At 29.9% G+C, this 19210-nt stretch overlaps 1 protein-coding gene across 1 annotated transcript in view; it reads left to right on the top strand.

Moving 5' to 3' along the window:
* Positions 1-1342, top strand: part of LOC113403891 (glutamate receptor 1-like) — a 125200-nt gene extending 123858 nt beyond the window's left edge. Inside the window, exon 18 of the mRNA XM_026644518.2 lies at positions 1060-1342. Coding sequence (XP_026500303.1) covers positions 1060-1125 — 66 coding nt within the window. The 3' untranslated portion in view covers positions 1126-1342. The remainder of the gene's footprint in view (positions 1-1059) is intronic.
* The last annotated feature ends 17868 nt before the right edge of the window (positions 1343-19210 follow it).

Below are 19210 nucleotides of genomic sequence, written 5' to 3'. Positions count from 1 at the left end.
AATCTAATTGTAATATATTTTTATAATCTCAGTACAATGACTTCCTCCTAGGAAGAGAATTATTGGACACTAGGCATCGGAAGATGTTTTAAGCGTTTACAACATAATAGTAAGTTCAAATATAACCCGTTCACGTCCATGGATGGCTAATGTGGCGTTTTATATGTAACATGTGACGTCTGTTTAATCATGATGTTCATTAATCCTTTGTTAAGATAGCTCTTTTTACCTGTATTTATTTCAATGTGTAGCCAAACTAGCATGAACATCTTTAAAGATTTAACAGGACATTTTAAAAGTATTTTCCATTCTGTTCGACATCAAAATTCAGAACGCGTGGATAAACGTAACAACGTAAATCGGTTCATTAAAATCGGTCGGCCTGCCGTTGTGTCCTGCATCGCGCCCCTGCACCCCCGCACCTGCGCCCCGCACCTGTCCCTGTGACACTTGTGTGAAAAAGTGTTAAGCTACACATTTAATTACAATGTTTGTTCCTATGATCCATTTATGTGGTACTAAACCGTGATAATATATCACGGTTTAGTTTTTTATTATTGGGTTTGAGGAGGCAAATCAATTCATTCGTATACCTTTTGTTATTTTTACTATCTAATATAAGTCTAGTCGACTGTAGTTTATTAGTAACGCTCAAAAGCAAAAGATGTAATACATTTATGTTTGATTGATTGATTTGATGATTTGGCCTTAAAATGATTAAGACATTTTTATCACAAAAATAATTGTGGTCATTTGACGGCGATTGCAAGATTTCATTCTAGAAGCGAACACCCTATGAAGAATGAACTCAATTGCGAATTGAGAGTTATACTTAATTTTTCGTTTTTTTTTTTTCAAATTCTTTTATAATAATCAATATAAGCGCAATATTATATTATTTTCAGTAAACGTGGTTATAGTTAAAAAAATTTATTCTCATAAAAAATCGTAAAGTTAGAAAGGAACCGTATTTCTGCATTCATCTCCTAATCAGCGTTTAGTATCGAGTACATGACTATATATGATTTTATAATGAGAGAATATTTTTTATCGTTTCAGTATTTCCCCGCGGGAACCCAGATCTCCCAAGAGGACGCGGTTCACGCCAGTTTCACACACGTTTGATCCGCGGAGAAGAGCGGCCTCAACATACGCCGTTCTTCGGTCTGCAAATCTAATAATGTTGATCTCTATCAACTCTAAGCACTCCGTAACTTTAACCGCACATAGCAGATTTATTAATTAATGAAAACTATTTCGTAACACACTTATTTTAACGTCATACTTAAATCGATGAAAGGTTTTATAATAACAAATCTGTAGTGTGCGAATAACGTTACTTATTTTTGCTTTAATATTTTTGTATTTAATAATTTTAGACTTATTTCTTACGTAAATATGTTTAATTGTGTTATGTCTACATCTTTCAAACATATCTTTTTCCTTTTACGTATTACAAATTTAAAATAGATATAATTATTGGCTTCATTTTAATACTATTCTAAATAAACAGTAGTAACTTATTTATCTGCAGCGCTTTCTCTTTTCAACGCTATATTTAATTAAGCGCGTCAAGCTATGATTAAGTACTAATTAAAAAAATATATTTTTTATTATTTGCTTAAAATAATGTTAAGAACGTAAATTTTAGGTAATACTGAACGATCCGATAAATTATGTAAAAGCTTTTACTAAAATTTAATTAGTTGCGTATTCGGTCTGCCTTTTGCTTAGGCAAACGCTTGCACACCGTCACGAGTATGTGGGATTTGGATAATTATTTATGATACGTGGCGTTGTTTAGCGCAAACTTTGTTGCTCAGTTCCACGTTCGGAATTTAAAATAAATAAATAATGCAAGATTTTTGTTTTTGCGTTCAATACAGTGTTAATATGATATATATGCAGAAATAAAAAAGTTTTAGATAATTTGAATAAATAATGTAGTTTAAAGTTTAGGTAACACAACATTGTAACTGTTAACACTGATCATTTGTATAAAACTTGATTACTAAATGCACTCAATTAATTATAACTCGTATTGTTATTGTCTGATGTGCAATTTAATATGAAACGAATATGAAAAAAATGGAATTTGGATGAATCATAAACGACATAATTTTTTAATAACTAACGCAGAAAGCGTACTGAGATTTGAAACTATTCAATAGAGCTCATATATATACATATGTAAAACCAAAACTCAATGCAAGATATAGCTGCGATGTATTGAAAAGTAATTATCAAAATCGACTCTAGTATTCATAGTGCTATCTATAATATTTACACATCAAGCATCTTTGTTGAGCTTATTTTTAAAAACTAAAAAAGGTGATTTTGCCTGTTCTCTGTAGAGAAAATGAAAGGAATTATAATATTAATATTAATTATTAACTTAATACTTTTTAAAAATAAGTTATTATACAGTCATACTGCAAAGACATGACTCTGTCAATTTCGTTTGTCTTGATGTAAAGGGGATGATGCTTTGAACGGGAAGATTTGATGATATTAAACTTAGAGTAATGTAGTGCCGCTCTGTAGTATCAAAATGTCGCAAACTGTATTCTAACTGTGTCTCTATATGGTAAATTTAAGCATCTATTATAAATCGTTAACTCAGGTTCTATGATTAGTATATGATATAGATTAAGCTGAACGATGACACACAGTCAGACAGTAGGAGTTTATTATTAAAAAATCGATAAAATTTAATTGCATTAAATTTATAAAATAATTGTAATCTACTATGCATTTAAATCAAATTAATAAAACAATGTAATCTTCTCAAATATAAACTAGTATTATATAAGCACTATTAAATATCAACACACATCTAAACGGGATATGATAATTATTAATTTTAATCGATGGAAATTCTTAATAATATTGACATCTAATCGTAGACAATTTTTTCTCCGTAGTCATTTTAAATAAGCAATTAATAAATTAGTTGTAAGATTTATCCTAAAATTCTTCGTAAATTATTTTATAGTAATTAGTTATGTGGATTGTACTGCAATATAAGCTATGTATTCGATTATGTCGCAGGAAGAAATGAAAACTTTTTAATTAATTCAGCCGTAATTTAAAAAAAAAATAACAATATTAATCGTACAATTTGTCTCATCACTGGCATACAATGTGTAAAATCTTGCTAGTTATATCAATTCAACCAATAATTATTCATTATTTTATTAAAAAATGAATGATAAATTAAATGCTATCAAATTCATGAGTTAAATTCAAAAGGCCACACTAAAACTTCATGTCTAATACATATGTATATAGTAGGCCAGTCAGTATGACAGGTCACCTAATACATATAGCAGAATTTTCACGCGATTTATTTAGTTGTAATAGAAATTATACATTGTGTATTCATTATTATATACAAATGCACTGTACTGACCGAAGGAGAATTAATACTTCTAGTATTGATACATGTAAAGATGACGTCTGACCTGTATAATTTGAATGTATTAAAATTTGAGCATTCGTATAGACAGTACGTGAACTCACGCCGAGCCGTTCGACACGAGCTATGCTTTGTGCCCTTGTCAATCTTTCGACGAATCCCTTTGATGTTTACGATTCGAGTCAGTATGTATCGACACTCGCAATATCTCCTTTCTATCCTCTGACATCTTCGTTTGAATGAGGAAATCATTTAGAGCACAACTCGCGACGAAAAATTGTCGTACATTGTTAAAAAACGCCGTATGGTTATCACGTTTGTTGCGAATTTTACGTTGTTATAATACTGTAAGTCTGACATCATCTTTATCGAGTTACATGAAATGTGATTCACAAGATTCTTCTTCATGTGATTGTGATCTAAGCTGTCACGGAATAAACTTGTAATGGACTTAGTGAATTTTATTTAAATAATTTTTAGTTTGATAAGTATTTGTTTTTAATCTTGTAAATTAAAATTTACATGTACTTAGAATATTCTAGTAGAATATAAAAAGAAAAATTACATGTTTTGTTTTTAATTCAAAATGATTGTAAATTTTTCACTGGAAGCATCGTACTGTAACGGATATCGTTTAATTTAAAAATTTAAAATAATTTAAGGATAATAAACTATTATTTATGAATTCGACGGAAATGGTATAGCGACTTAAAAGGTTATGACTAACGTCAGCTAATCGCATATAAAATTATATTAACAAATGTTCATTGTCTCGTATTTATCCAACCTGTTTTTTACCACTTGAAAACATATACGAGTATTTTGTATGAATACATTTTCATTTGGATATTATTGTTTTTTACTAATAGTTGTCGCATAGCTTCGCTCGCGTTTTACGGGTTGGTCGTCGGGTTTCATGGCAAATTTCATCAAATTTGGTTCTCTTGTTTGGCCGTGAAAGAGTTACTTTAACGATTTATAAAATAAGTATAGAATTTCATTCCCAAAAGTTTCTTAAAAACTACACATTCTCTTAGTACCGAGTAGATAATAAAAATAAATAAAAATGATTATAATCACCAAGATTCTATCTAACAAGTTGTGTGCCAAAAATTTCATGCAAATATTTCAAAATGTCAGCCATTTAAAATGTATGAATCTTTTAAGGGATGTGTTTGTAGATGAAGATGAAAGATTTTAATTAAAATCAATCTTGTTCATGTATTGCGGTATATTGAAGAACTCATAAAATTAGTTGTTACAAGTTTCACGGTAGGTAACTCGGAGTTAAAACAAAAAAAAAACATCGACAACAAATTTATTTTATCTGGTACTGGTGATACTTCTCAAAAATACGTATAATACCTGTAATACATCTATACTTGTGTTGTATTATTTTTATACTTAATTTTAATGATTGTAATGCTCTAAATATTCTGTAACCTTCTCGAAATTTACTTATTCATTAAACAATAGATTCATGTACAAAAAAATTTGATTGTAATATTTATGATAAACTGAGTCAGCTACAGTAAGCCGAATTATGCTGTTTGTCCAAAATTTATACTTAAACGAAATGTGAATTTAATTATTGTAATTTTAATTAACAAAACAACGTGTAGCTTTCATAATGTTTTTTACTATTCTCATTATAACATTAAAAGTAATTTTTGTCACTGCCATTATTAATATTCATGTTTAGACGCACATTTTTTGAATAATTCATTAATAATTGTATGTTACTTATAAGCAGTTGAATTAAATTTTTGATGTTGTGGGACGTGCCGTTTTAATTCTTTACCCTGATTTTTATCATAAACAAAACATAAGATCCGTCTGTCTTACATTAACGAAACAATTAAAAAGATTATTCGAAATTTGAAATTTTTAAATAAATAGATTTTTAATCAGTTTTTTTCAGAACCAATATTTGGTTTTAGAGGAGAAACCTTCGTTTACTTTGAATTCAATTTAATTAATATATGGGATACGAATGATTTATTTCAAATTGCATGAATGAATGACAAATTATTTATTAAAAATAATACAATTAAAGCTATTAGGGTGTTTGAAATGTGTGTATTTTTATTTTGGTTTTAAATAATTCAATATATTATTAAAACGATTTTACTGACGCGTTTTAAAAAATAAGAGTGATAAGATGACTTGAGTTCTAGATGAAATTGTTCTCTAAGCCGCCAATCAAGTCGCTCGAAATAAAAAGCTTCACCTTATTTTATAATGTTTATTTTATTACAAATATAAATTGTTTCAATTTGTAAGTTTAATAGTAGTAGTGAAACAAGAATAACATTTATCTTTATAATAATAATATAATTTTATTATTAATAAGTAAATATAACATTATTGTTACTATATTGTAATTAATTATTTAACAACAATTTTTAACTTCTGACACGCGAACATAAATAAAATTATTTTTCTTTTACGTAGAATCATCCTTACTTTGAATTCAGGTACACAGGCATAAAATTTGACAGGTATTTAGAGTTTACATGGAGAAGGAAAGCAGCAAACTTATAATTTATACAATATGTATTAGAATAAATAAAAAAAATAATTAATTAAAAAAATATATATTACGTTCGAATTTCGAACAACGAGCGACCCCTAGTGTATATTATAACTTTAGTTTATACTGGAACTGTCACCTGTGGTCGTTTTGCTGAACTTTTTTATTTCAACAAAACATGCAATGGAGGTTCCACAGAGGTAGCGTAAATTGTATTACAGCGCCATCTGTTGATACTATCTGTAACGACACGCTTCTGTGTAATTCTATTTATAGAGATGGATAATGTAATGCGTGTTGAAGTGGGAACATTAATTATTCTATAAAAAATCAAATTTAAATAAGCCTTGTCTGAGATAATTCTTTTTTTAATTTTGATAATAATAAGTTCAATTCTAATGACTACTGATCAAAATATATGAACTTATGAAAACACTAGAATTGCAAATAGTTTTTAATCTAATTTAAAAAGAGGTGTATTATCAAAAACACTATTCTAAGTATATGTATTATGAAAATGAAAGGATTCTACAATATTAAGAGATTTAAGAATACGATCAGTTTAACCAATTACGATAAGTTTTTTTAGTAAATTCATTTCTATGAATTTGCATAAGGTTCTAAAGGTTCTCCTTACAAGCCCTTAAGTTTGCAATTCCACAAGATCAGAAAAATATTGCCGGAAAAAAACCGCAAGAAATTCAATAGTAACTTTTACCCAAATATATTTATATATTATAATTATGTTTTAAATTAAATATAATTAAATCATTATTAATTCGGTATTCAAATCGCTACCCATTTTCGTTTTTTAAATAACTATATATTCTTTTGTAGAATATAATGGGCACCTTATTTCTTATCGCATTTGTTGCCAATGCTAATAGTATTTGCTGAGTTTTATTATAAAAGCGAACATCCGACGAAGAATAAATTGACTTTGAGGAAACGGAAACTTGCGCCACGAGTTCTTTATTACTTGACGTGTTTTCTACAATGTTTGTCAATTACATCTGTCTAATTATTAATATAATTGTCGATAATGGATTATATTATGATGTCGTCTTAACTTAAATCTCTTCCACGGCCAGAATTTGCAAGTGACAGTTGACATCCTTCGTAGTTCATATTATCGTGCAAAAGCGGGGGATTTGTTTGTGTGTGTGTGTGTGTGTGTCTCTGTTCCCTCACTCTAATAATCTTATGCGACCAGAAAGAGTTCAGACATAGCACCCATGGATTTACGTGTTACCTGAAGCGCGATTTTTTTTTGGCATGAATGTTTTGATATAAATCTCAATATTTTTTAATGGGCCTTATAGCTGGCCTCTACAGACAATGTATATGACCTTTTTAAAAAGTGCTCGAAGGTAACCTCAACATCCTTAAAGCCTTAAATAACCTATAACCATCATGATATTAATAACCTAACTTCGTAGGTGTCGCTACCTTGACCTACACAAAAGTTTTAAAAGCATCCACAGACGGCATGAATTTTTGAATAAGGCTTGAACTTCAAGCTATTTTAACAATAGTCTAGCGTCCTTGTCGAGGTCAGGATGAGATTTATCGTTTGCTTAAACAAAACTAGAGCGGCACCTTTCCCGGTGATAAATACATATTTGAAAACAAAAAACGATCGCAAATCCAAATCTTTTTACAGCACAAATATCTATTCGCACCGTAAAAAGTGTAAATCATTTACTCAATACCTGTAAGAAATTTTTTTTGGAGTTTATTTTTGTGTGATGAATGTTCTTTTGTTTTTAGCTTTATTAATTTTTTGTTATTTTATTTTCGTAAATGCGTTATAACACTGTACTCACTAGCCTAAACCTGCTACGCCTTATCCTCTTAGTAATTTATGAATTTCTGTTACCTACAAAGATAATATAAATCACTAATTATAACTAAGAATTGTGATACTTTTCAAAATATGTATTTTTGTTGCGTTACAAAATTCAATATTAGATTCCTTTAAAAATAATATATATTATATAATTATTATGTGGCAAAAATAAACTTGATTTTTAGAAATCTATTATAAATCTCAATCCCAGGAAGGAAGCCGAGTAGAGTTTATTTTACTTCTATTGTTTCTACGACGTTTTGCAGTCTTACATAACAAGGAATTTTAATGACTTATTTTCATAACAAGGCGCAGTAATCATTATTTTATCTTCTAAAATCCATGGTCTGTTTCTATTTAGTCCCACAATACCAAGTCAACATTATCATTATTATCATTTTTTATAGATAAGCAATTGTCATGTTTAATGTAATGTGTAAAATGATAATATACGTGACAAATAAAAAAAACATTCAGTTACTTTCGTTGAATATTCGTGATTACCTATACTAAATTTATTGCCATTGCTTTATGATGAAATCTAAATTCCGATCAAAATAACGATTTGAAAGTCTAGTAAGAGCCTACTTGAATACAGTATAATTTTTTTTTTTTGTAGTAATTATTTTTATCGAAAATCCTGACAATTTCAGGGTATTTTTATTGAATTATTTATAATTATTATAGAAAAAATATGGAATTGTAATATTATTGTCTTACCTTTACTATGTCAATCCAAAGATAAGAACATAGTAACCCAGTGTCTTTACAATTGGTTACTATGTTTTCGAACTAAAACACTTTGACTTTTTATGTTTGAAAGCGGTATAACTGCATACCGTAGATGAAATAGAAACCCCATGGATAATTTTCCCAAGAATTAAATTTTGATTTCTATAATATGTAACGTGATATCTGCATTCAATACAATTATTATTACCCGACTACGACGTGCATGTAGATATAAGATTGGCATCCATCCAAAAAGTAATATTTGAATCTAGAACATTTCGAACGATCTTTTATAGGAATAGTTAATTCCTATAAAAGATCTATCTGAGACTTCTCGAATACAATTATGTATGTGTGAATCGTTACACAATATTTTTGTTTTATTCATTCGAATGACAAATTATTGATGCAAGATTAAAAAAAATATTTGTATTATTATATTTATATGTGTGATTCTATAAATATATTGTATGGATCAGGCGCCGAAATTGTTCTTTTAATAAAAATATACTCCTACAAAATAAATTAATTTACATTGTGTTATGTATATTCCCAATTTAATCCCTTCACGGCGCTAATTTACTTATTAATAATCAACGTGACAGTCAACACACGATCGTCTGAAATTACGTCCCTGGGCAACTGTAGCGTGCGCCGCCATTTTATACTGAGATCGTTGGTGGGGTGGATGATAACGTTTTGCTCGTTGCAAGTGCTACTTACAAACATTCACAGCGACTCTATCAACTTTATATGCCCAGATAGACTACGAAAGTTGAAAACTGGTTGAAAAAAATTGTAGCCAACGGTTGGCAACCAAGAATACGTACACTAGTAATGTCACCATGATAATAAATTTGCCTCGTTTGTTTTTTTTTTGTTTTGTAGTGCGATAGATTAAAAATATAAATAATCTCAGGCTGTCAAAATTATATAATATGTTTTTTCGACAAAATAAAATATATTAAGGTTAAGGCACATCAGTTTTATGGTTGATAATTATTTTATGTGTATTATTATTATTTGTATTTCTTTGAATAGTTTAAAGCCTTGTCCCTTGACATCTGTTTATGAAATTTAATCCATTATGGTAATTCGTATTATTTATAATTTATTATTTTAATTTTTAGTACCGTATGTAGTGTATGTTTAAATATACTATACAAAAAATCGTATTATAGATACGGCTAATGTAACGGAAAATGTAATACAAACATTTTTGAGTGTCAAACATATACACTGGTACACTCAGAACGTGTCAATTTTATTTTAATATTTGTAGGTAGGCGGCAGAGCAAATAAGCCACTTGATGGTAAGTGGTCCTCACTGTCCAAAGACATTGGCTCTTATTTCAACCATTCCTTACTTCACCAATGTATCACCAACATTGGTAGCTAAGATATATCCTAGAGCTATATCCCTTGTGCCTGTAGTTATACTTCCTTATTCAACCTTCAAACCAAAACACATTGGAAAAATACACATTCGCAAAAATTGCTGGTTGGCAGTGGAGTATCCGATGAGTGAAACGTACTTATCCAAATAAGCGGAATAAACCATAACACTAAATAGAAAAATCTGATATCACTTGATGAACGCAATTGTATAAATATGATTTAAATTCTTAGTTTATATTACTTTTTGAGTACATTTTAAGAGTGTCGGACGGAGAATGCATGCTTTTGTGCAGTTTGCTTTTATACATATGAAATAATAGCGAAATATCTCAATAAGACCACGAAAATACGAATAAAGTACACAAAAATTGCAACGAAATGACGATTCATTTAATTTCTTTCACGCTTGAATGTGGTACAGGAATGAATGGATACAAAGCGAATTATGCAATTCAGCCATTTTCATTGTGCTCCAGAGAGTAACAGCAAATAGAGAATCAACAATTTTACTTTTCAATAGATTTCGACGCAAAATAAATAATACAGGTTAATTTTCGAATACATTACGATGTTCTGTTGATTAGAATCTGTGACTGTGGTCAAAATAATAATAAAATATTTGAAAAAAAAAAACAACATCCACTTTTTTAGTTAATACGCCTTTCCGCAATTTATCAAAAACAAAGTATCATTTATTTACATTTTTGTCCTTTTCCCAAGACTAATTTTCAAAATGGTTAAAAATTACAAATAAGGCGGTACATTTAATATTAATATACGTACTAATTTTATCAAAAGTCTATTAAAAGTTCAAACAAATTAAAAATTACAAATATTATTCATGTATAACGTGGTTTAAAACGCGGGGCATAACTAGTATTCAATGATAGGTACCCGTCCTGGCTTAGCTATAAAGGTCGACATAAATCGTTTAAATTGAAGGACAAACATACAAAGGATACTTATGCTTACCTATAAGAACTCACCAAATGTTAATCACAATCATAAATATAATCATTTCTATAGATGAAATATTGAAATGAAACAGTTATTTTTAATTACAATAATGGAATTAATAGTACATTTTGGACGACGTGCAGTTCAGCCAAGAATACTCAACTCATTTTAACTCATGTATTGTAATAACATACTTACGGATTTATTTTTTAACGTAATCTTGCGAGAAATTCCTTTATGTTATCTATTACTAGTACAATAATGGTCTATTTTTACTCGCTGATTGAAGAATAAACATCAATTATACATATAAACCTTTCTCGTGAATCACTCTGCTGTAAATTAATATTAAACTGCTAAGTTTCATTCTCAGGGCTTTCCCAGGTCGGAGTAGTTTCTTTACCGAAACGATGGTAGTGTTTAATCAACAATCAATGAATTAGTGTTATGTTTCCGTATTGAATAAATTAATTTGATTTGATATCAAAATTTTAAGGTACATTCTCGTAATCAATATAGGCAAAAAATTTACTGGTAAACTTACAATCACTCGCTCAGAGTTTATGTATAATTATTATGTAACAAAGAATAATTAACATCCATTTAATTTTAAAAAGTGACTTAATATGTGTTCGCGGTTGTTGTTAAAATAATCTATAATCTTAGAAAATTACTCGAATTTTATAAACATTCGGTTCTCGAGGCTTGCCTTGAATTGCCGGTAAAACGTAATTAAATATTTCACCGGTTCACAATTAAACAACGCAAATGACAACTATTTTCGGCTTATAAATTTCACACTAATATACTATTACTGGTAATAATTAATATACTATTACATAATGACGTATGTTATTCGCGTTTTGATTATATAACTGCGTACAAACAGTTCAATTTCAGTTGATCATAATTTGACAAAGTAAAAATTTGAAGGTACAATTAAAATTATTTCAACATAATTAAACAGGATATGTTTTTCGTTTGATATTATATTACAATAACTTATCAAATAGAACACAGTCATTAAAACACTATGTATTAGCTTAACAATAAAAACACGACTTTATAGATGAATTAATCCATTTATAGCCGGTTTCATTAGGGATGGTGTAAAGCTTACAACGATAATATTTATATCCAAATCTGATCAGGCATTCAAAAGTGATTGTAGAACGAAGAATATCATATACAAAAATCGTGAAAACGTTAACGCCCTTTGGCAATTGAGTGAAAGGTGTGGGATAGTGCAGATGAAAATATTTTTAAAAAATAATTTGACAATCACAACATTTATAAAATCATCTCTCGTCCTTCAAATCGGAACACAAAAATAATAAGTATTGATGTTTGGCGTTAAAGTATATATAATCGGTCTTATTCATAATGAAATACTTATCGAAGGTATAAACCTATATTAGTTAAAACGTCATTTAAGCCTATCAAACGTTCGATAAAAATCTTTATTCATAATCGTTCGATAAACCTCCGATAACTATTAATGACATCATTTTCAACGACCGCAATACTTTCCAGGGCTTGTAATGCTTGCATATTTAGGAAAATACGTAAGATTTATTTTAACAAAAATTGCGATGTCGGATATGTATTAGAAATCAAATGTCATTGCAAACGTCAGCTGATCAAAGTCGGCCATGTTTCTTGCTAATATACGTTTATCGAAGGTTTATAGTAGGGTCTTAGCTTGTATAAATCAAAGACACTTTATCGGAGGTTTATCGAACGTTTTAGTGTTATCGAACGATTATGAATAACACTTTTTGACAATCTACTTTTAGCGATGTTTTAAACCTCCGATAACTTATTATGAATAAGACCGAATATGTTTGACGGCCTCCGTGGTCGAGTAGTGTGTACACCGGTTTTCATGGGTACGCCACTCTGAGGTACCGGGTTCGATTCTCGGGCGAGTCGATGTAGAAAAAGCTCATTAGTGTTCTATGTTGTCTTGAGTCTGGGAGTTTGTGGTGCCGTCGTTACTTCTGATTTTTCATAACACAAGTGATTTAGCTACTTACATTGGGATCAGAGTAATGAATTTGATGCTGACCAATATTTATTTATTATTTTTATTTATGTTTGGTGGTACTTACCTTGATGGGCTTGCACCAAGCCACCAGGTAAAGTAGTAAGTCTTTCGATTTGATTCGACTTGACAAAAATTGTCTCGTATGAACCCACTACTAGGGATTAAATAATTGACGATCGCTGATTGGGTAAAATCCAATCAATTAATTCTAGCAATTGATATTTTATATTAACAATCCATGACCGTATTGGACCAATGTAAATTGAAGCGTTAGAGATTTTGTTTATTTGTTCATTACAAATTCAGAAATCGATTTAAAGCTAACATTCCAGATTTAGAAACTGAGATTAAATTCAAAAGTAATGTATAAAATAGATTAAAAATGTTCACGATAGTCATTTGTATAACCTAACCCTAACCTACCCCCTCTTTGTCTTTGAAATAGATATTGAATAAAGAATGATATTAAATTACGTAGGACGTCACATGTACGAATGCAAGTATCCTCCACTTACCACTCATTCTCACTTCATAGAAGTAATTTTATTTTTTAATTTTTTAATATAATGATTTTAAATATGTTTTTTTAAACAAATTTTCCGAATTCAATTTTTAATAAATTAGAATGGAAATATATTCCATCTGATTTATCGTGATATTAAGGCTTGTATGGAATTGGGTCACAGTCGATATCGTTATTTGTGTTCACTGAATGCGAGACAAAGGAAACGTTCACGAATATAAAAACATGACAAATTTATGAATGCGACTTTAAAATATCGAATATTATCAGAATTTAAATTTTCAAATAACGAACCTCCTTTTTTTATACAATATACATGTAGTAGGAGAATGATTTAAAGCTACGTAAGATTTCACATCTAGCCTATGATGTGAATAATTATTTTACAAGCAATTTCTGGAAAACATAGTCACATGTATCAAACTCATCTTAGATCATAATATATTTTATTTTTGTGATACTTTGTTATTTATTTTACAGAATAAGTATCACGCAGATTGTCCCTCGACGTAATCATAATGTTCGCAAATCATTTTGTACAATCATTCACTTTTTTAACCGACTTCAAAAAGGAAGAGGTTATCAATTCGTCTGTATTTTTATTGTTTTATGTAGTAGCTTGGCGTACGGGCAAACGAGTCACCTGATGGTAAATGGTCACCACCGCCCATACACAATGACACTGTAAAAAATAATAAACATTTCTTACATTACATTGTTGTTTACACCTTTAAAGACGTATCATTTTGTTTGTTACCCAACAGATATTAATTTTAAGTGCTTAGTGATATGTTGATGGTGTAACTTTTCCAATAAATAAAAATAAATAAATAAATAAATAAATACACTAATGCGCCACCAACCGTGGGAACTAAGATGTTATGTCCCTTGTGCCTGTAGTTACACTGGTTCACATAGCCTTCAGACCGGAACACAACGATACTAAGCATTGCTGTATGGCGGTAGAATATCTGGTACCTACCCAGACGGGCTTGCACAAAGCCACTAAGTTATTTGCACAAAACAATTTGTGCAAAGCGACTTCTCTACTTATTATATTTAGTAACAAGATAATATGGACAGATGTTAGTAGCGATCGGGTCACCGCTAAGTGTACACATGGTGTGCCTAAGTGTACGCACAAAGACCCGCAAATATTTTTTAGTAAACATTCAGCAGACAATAGAGAAATATGCTCTACTTAATTCGACAGTCGTTTTCTTGAGGGTTATTAAAAAAAAATTGGACGCAATCTTCGACGATAAAGAAATTTCGGGATGAAAGTTATGTTCTCAGAAAATTTAATTCTTGAAATGCGTTAAGCGGTCAAAGAGAAACGTCGTAGAATACTGACATTGGGCGTGTCGTTTCTTCACGCTGACGTTCCTGTTCATCGATCGCAAGTTACGGTCTACGTAATCCGCTCTGTTGTCATCGTTATCTTTGACCATCCACTAAATTCTCCGGACATATCAAATATAAAGTTTGTGTAACTGTTATAGCTTCGGCAGCATTTAAAAGCGCCTGGACAGACTTACTTCTGAGGCGGAATATTGAGCTGTGTATATCCCAAATGAAATGTAACAATTTCAATCCGAATTGAAACTATAAAAAACCCAAAAAATAAACAAGCGAACCAATGCTACAACATATATATATATATTATATTCGACCATTTACTAAAACATTTAAAATTTTTATCGTCGGACACTGATTAACTAAGTTTCACTTATATACCAACAAAATATTACGAAATTCATCAAGAGTGCAACTGACAGTTACAAACTTGTTACCATGACAACCCCAAGATAGATGCCCCTTTCTTTTACTACGTCTCAAAGGTGACGTCACTTCCTTGACCACGTCACTCAGTATATAAGATAACAAATACTGATAGCATTCTTGCCACCACTCCACGTGATCAAGATTTATCCAATAACTATTTTTAATTCATATCTGTTATAATATCATATATTTAAGGATTTAATGTTAACCATTACCCCTAATTAGCTCTTCAAAAATATTTGTAATGCATATAGTTTATCTTTTATAAGTAAGATTGATTTATTTATTTTCCGAGCATTGTATTTCACAGAATTGTTAATAAACAATGAATTTTCAGAAGTAAGCCTTTCAAAGCCTAATTCATAACGTAATTAATTTGAGTTGAGACGTGTATTCTGTTTTCTGATATACGTTTGTACCCTGTAAGGTTATTTGCTATAAAGGAACGGATCTTGTAATTAAACTACGTACGTTTATGGTAAAGAAATATAATTTACAATGACTTGATTTTTTAAAATAAATATATGTTGCTTATTGTTAATATAAAACACTACTCTACAGTAACAGCCTGTAAATATCCCACTGCTGGGCTAAGGCCTCCTCTCCCTTTGAGGAAAAGGTTTGGAGCTTCAACCACGCTCCTACAATGCGCGTTGGTGGGTACACATGTAGTAGAATTTCGTTGAAATTACGCACATGCAGGTATCCTCATGATGTTTTCATTTACCGCCGAGTACGAGATGAATTATAAACAAATTAAGTACATGAAAATTCAATGATGTACTTGCCCGGGTTTGAACCCGCAATTATCGGTTAAGATGCATGCGTTCTAACCACTGGGCCATCTCGGCTCTTTTTATTTTTATTGTTAATATAACATAAAATAACAAATAAGACGCAAAAAAAAATTATTTACTTAAATGAAATGTTTTTTTTTTTCTAAATCTACTTATAAGCACAATCCTAAACATTAATTGCATTATTTCTAAAATCAAAATAAACCTAAATACAAAACTATAAATAAACAGTGTAAGAGTCATAAACATTTTTCAGTGGTTTGTTCCAACCTGTCGGCACCAACCGCTTATCAGATGTTCTACTGCCTTATCAAATACATTATATTATTAAATTAAACATAAAAAATATCATAAATAAATCGCATGCATAATTAAGCTATCTTCCTTTCTGAATTTAAATTAATAAAATTCCAATGTTTAAAGCTGAACTTTTATAATATTTATTAAATTTAAAAATAAATGGAATTTATATTTTAGATAAAAATGTATTACGATATTATAAAATTTTAATGAATGTACATTTACAGCGCTGTTCGCTGAATAATAATTAACGGATTAGGAACTGCTGCGACGGTTAATTAATATTTTTGCCCGCCTCGAGGCGATGTTTGATGGACTTTTATGTGTTAATACTGTATAATAATAATATTTATCTAAGTATTATTTCTCTGTGTGGTTTTTAGTGGGTCATGGTCACGGTGTATGTGTGAGCTTGTTTATTTAAACATAAATAATTATATCATAGACACAATTGTTTTTACGATTCGTTTCTAAAAATAAATTCCGTTCCAACAAAAAGTTTAATTTAACTTATATGTTTGAAGAATATGAGAAATTATTAAATATAGAAGTTCTTCTCGTTCACAACAATCGTTCCTCTTCGTCGTGTCGTCGCCTGTCTATGTCATTTTCAAGGTTACGTCTGTCGTTCTAAATTTAAATATTTACTATTATTCAAATTTAGTCGTCATTTGGCCTGTCAATGTCTAACCTTGAAGGTTGAACGGCTTAACACGGACGGATATCATTTTTTTTTTAAATAAAATTTTGCTATTCGTTTTTGTTTTAAATGATCCGTTGACTTGTGGCTAACTTATTGGGCTGCTAATTCTAAGATTCTCATTTAAGTTAGTGTCCGGATTTTGTAAAGACTAAGTACTACTACTATTTATAAAGTACTGTTTTGTAAAGGCTAGTATTACAGTATCGTGTTCAGAGTATTACGTAGTAGTACGACCTTCATATAATCCTCTTTTGGTCATATCGGATTTGCATCCTCTGTGACTTTGAAGGTGAATAAAGCACACGCTGTATATTCGCACATTTTGTACACAACACTTTATCCATGTATACAGCTCGAACTATAAAAAATCTTAAGATTTAAGAGTAAGTTTTAGGATTTACCGACATGAGTTGGTTAATGTAAGTATTTTTGAAAATGGAACGATTTTACCTTTTACCATTCGAATTCAGTATATACTGGGTTTTACTGCTGTCAGCTGGTAGATGTTGGTTTTAGGAATAAAACAATGAGTAATTCTTAATTATTTATTTCAATGAACTATTAGTCAAAACCTTAGGTACTTTTTACTATATAGGTATCAAACGAAAGTAATTAATAACTAATCCTAAGCCATTTAAATTATTTTAATTTTGGATATTATTTTACAACACGTTATGACATGACTGTTTTCAACATTTACCGTGCCTTTAATGTAAATCCTAAGATTTACCCAGTGAACAATGGTCAAAGATCGAATCGCAAACGTTTTTGGACATTTACCATTAAGAATTGGTAAATTCTAGGTTTGACTGGAAAATCTTAGGATTTACCGTAGTTCGAGCTCTTAAAATAACATAATTATATTCTCCTATTTAACATGTTTTTGTCACATCTGTATATAAAGGCTGAGCCAAATAAATATTATATTAACAAACAACAAATTTTACCATTGCACTGTATACGAGACCTTGGAGTTACTTTAGATTCTAAACTGAGATACGACACACATATATTTAATATTGTATCTAAGGGATTTAAAATTCTTGGTTTTGTACTCCGTAATATGAAGGACTTCAAGAATATTTCTACCAAAATTAAAATATTCATGACTCTAGTTCTTCCCATACTGGAATACAATAGCATTATATGGAATCCACAGTATGATATCCACATCAATAGATTAGAAAAAGTTCAAAAACGCTTTCTTCAACATCTCTCCTACAGCGATTTACAGGCTAAAAACATCACGAGTTATAACGACAGAATTAAATATTATCACATGACCTCTTTTATAAATCGTAGACATATCACAGATCTTATATTTCTGCACAAAATAATACATGGAGTCATAGATTGTAGTAATCTGTTGCAAAAGATTCAAGTTAATGCTCCTTCTCGTATACCCCGTATAAAAGCATATAACTTATTTAATATTCCTACATTTCAATCAAACTGAGGCCATAACGCTACTGTTCCAAGGCTCTGTAGACAATGTAACACATACCGAATATATAGAAATAATAATGACCTCGATATTCATCGTTACAGTTTGTCCAAATTCAGAGTGTGTCTAACTAAACTTTTAACCTAACACAAAAATATGTTCAATTGATAAGCTATTCTTAATTTTTAACTTACTAATTTATATTTGTTTTTTACTGCTACGTATATATTTTTTTTTCACTTTTTGTCTTAATTGTATTTAAATTATTATTTAGTGCATGCTGTGGTCTCCTATAATTGAAGGAGCACACAACTTGTAACCCTTATATTGTTTAATTTTAAGAATATGTATTTAGTGTGTATCTTTTGTTGGAGACTCGAGAATTAAATAAATAAATAAATCTGTCTAAGACAAATAAAACAACTTGCAATGCGACTTTAAATAAACGGCTTAAAATATGGACGCGAATTGTCTTAATTTCGATTTGGAACGCAAATTGTCCATTAGAAAGACTGAATAGACATATGTTACGAAAATTGCTTGTTCGAATACAGACAAGCGACGCTCGACGGTGAAGGAAAACATCGCAAGGAAATCTGTCAGAAGAAATTCTGACACATGTGTATCTGGTGAAATTACTCCTTGCTTCTCCAATCCACCGCATTAGATACATATGTGTTTATTTTGTTATACTACGCAGTAATCTCAAAGGTATTATAAGTAT

This window comes from Vanessa tameamea, chromosome Z, assembly GCF_037043105.1.
Source record: "Vanessa tameamea isolate UH-Manoa-2023 chromosome Z, ilVanTame1 primary haplotype, whole genome shotgun sequence".
In the NCBI taxonomy this organism is placed as follows: domain Eukaryota; kingdom Metazoa; phylum Arthropoda; class Insecta; order Lepidoptera; family Nymphalidae; genus Vanessa; species Vanessa tameamea.
Note: the sequence above shows the minus strand (reverse complement) of the source record. Positions and strands in the feature narration are given on the sequence as shown.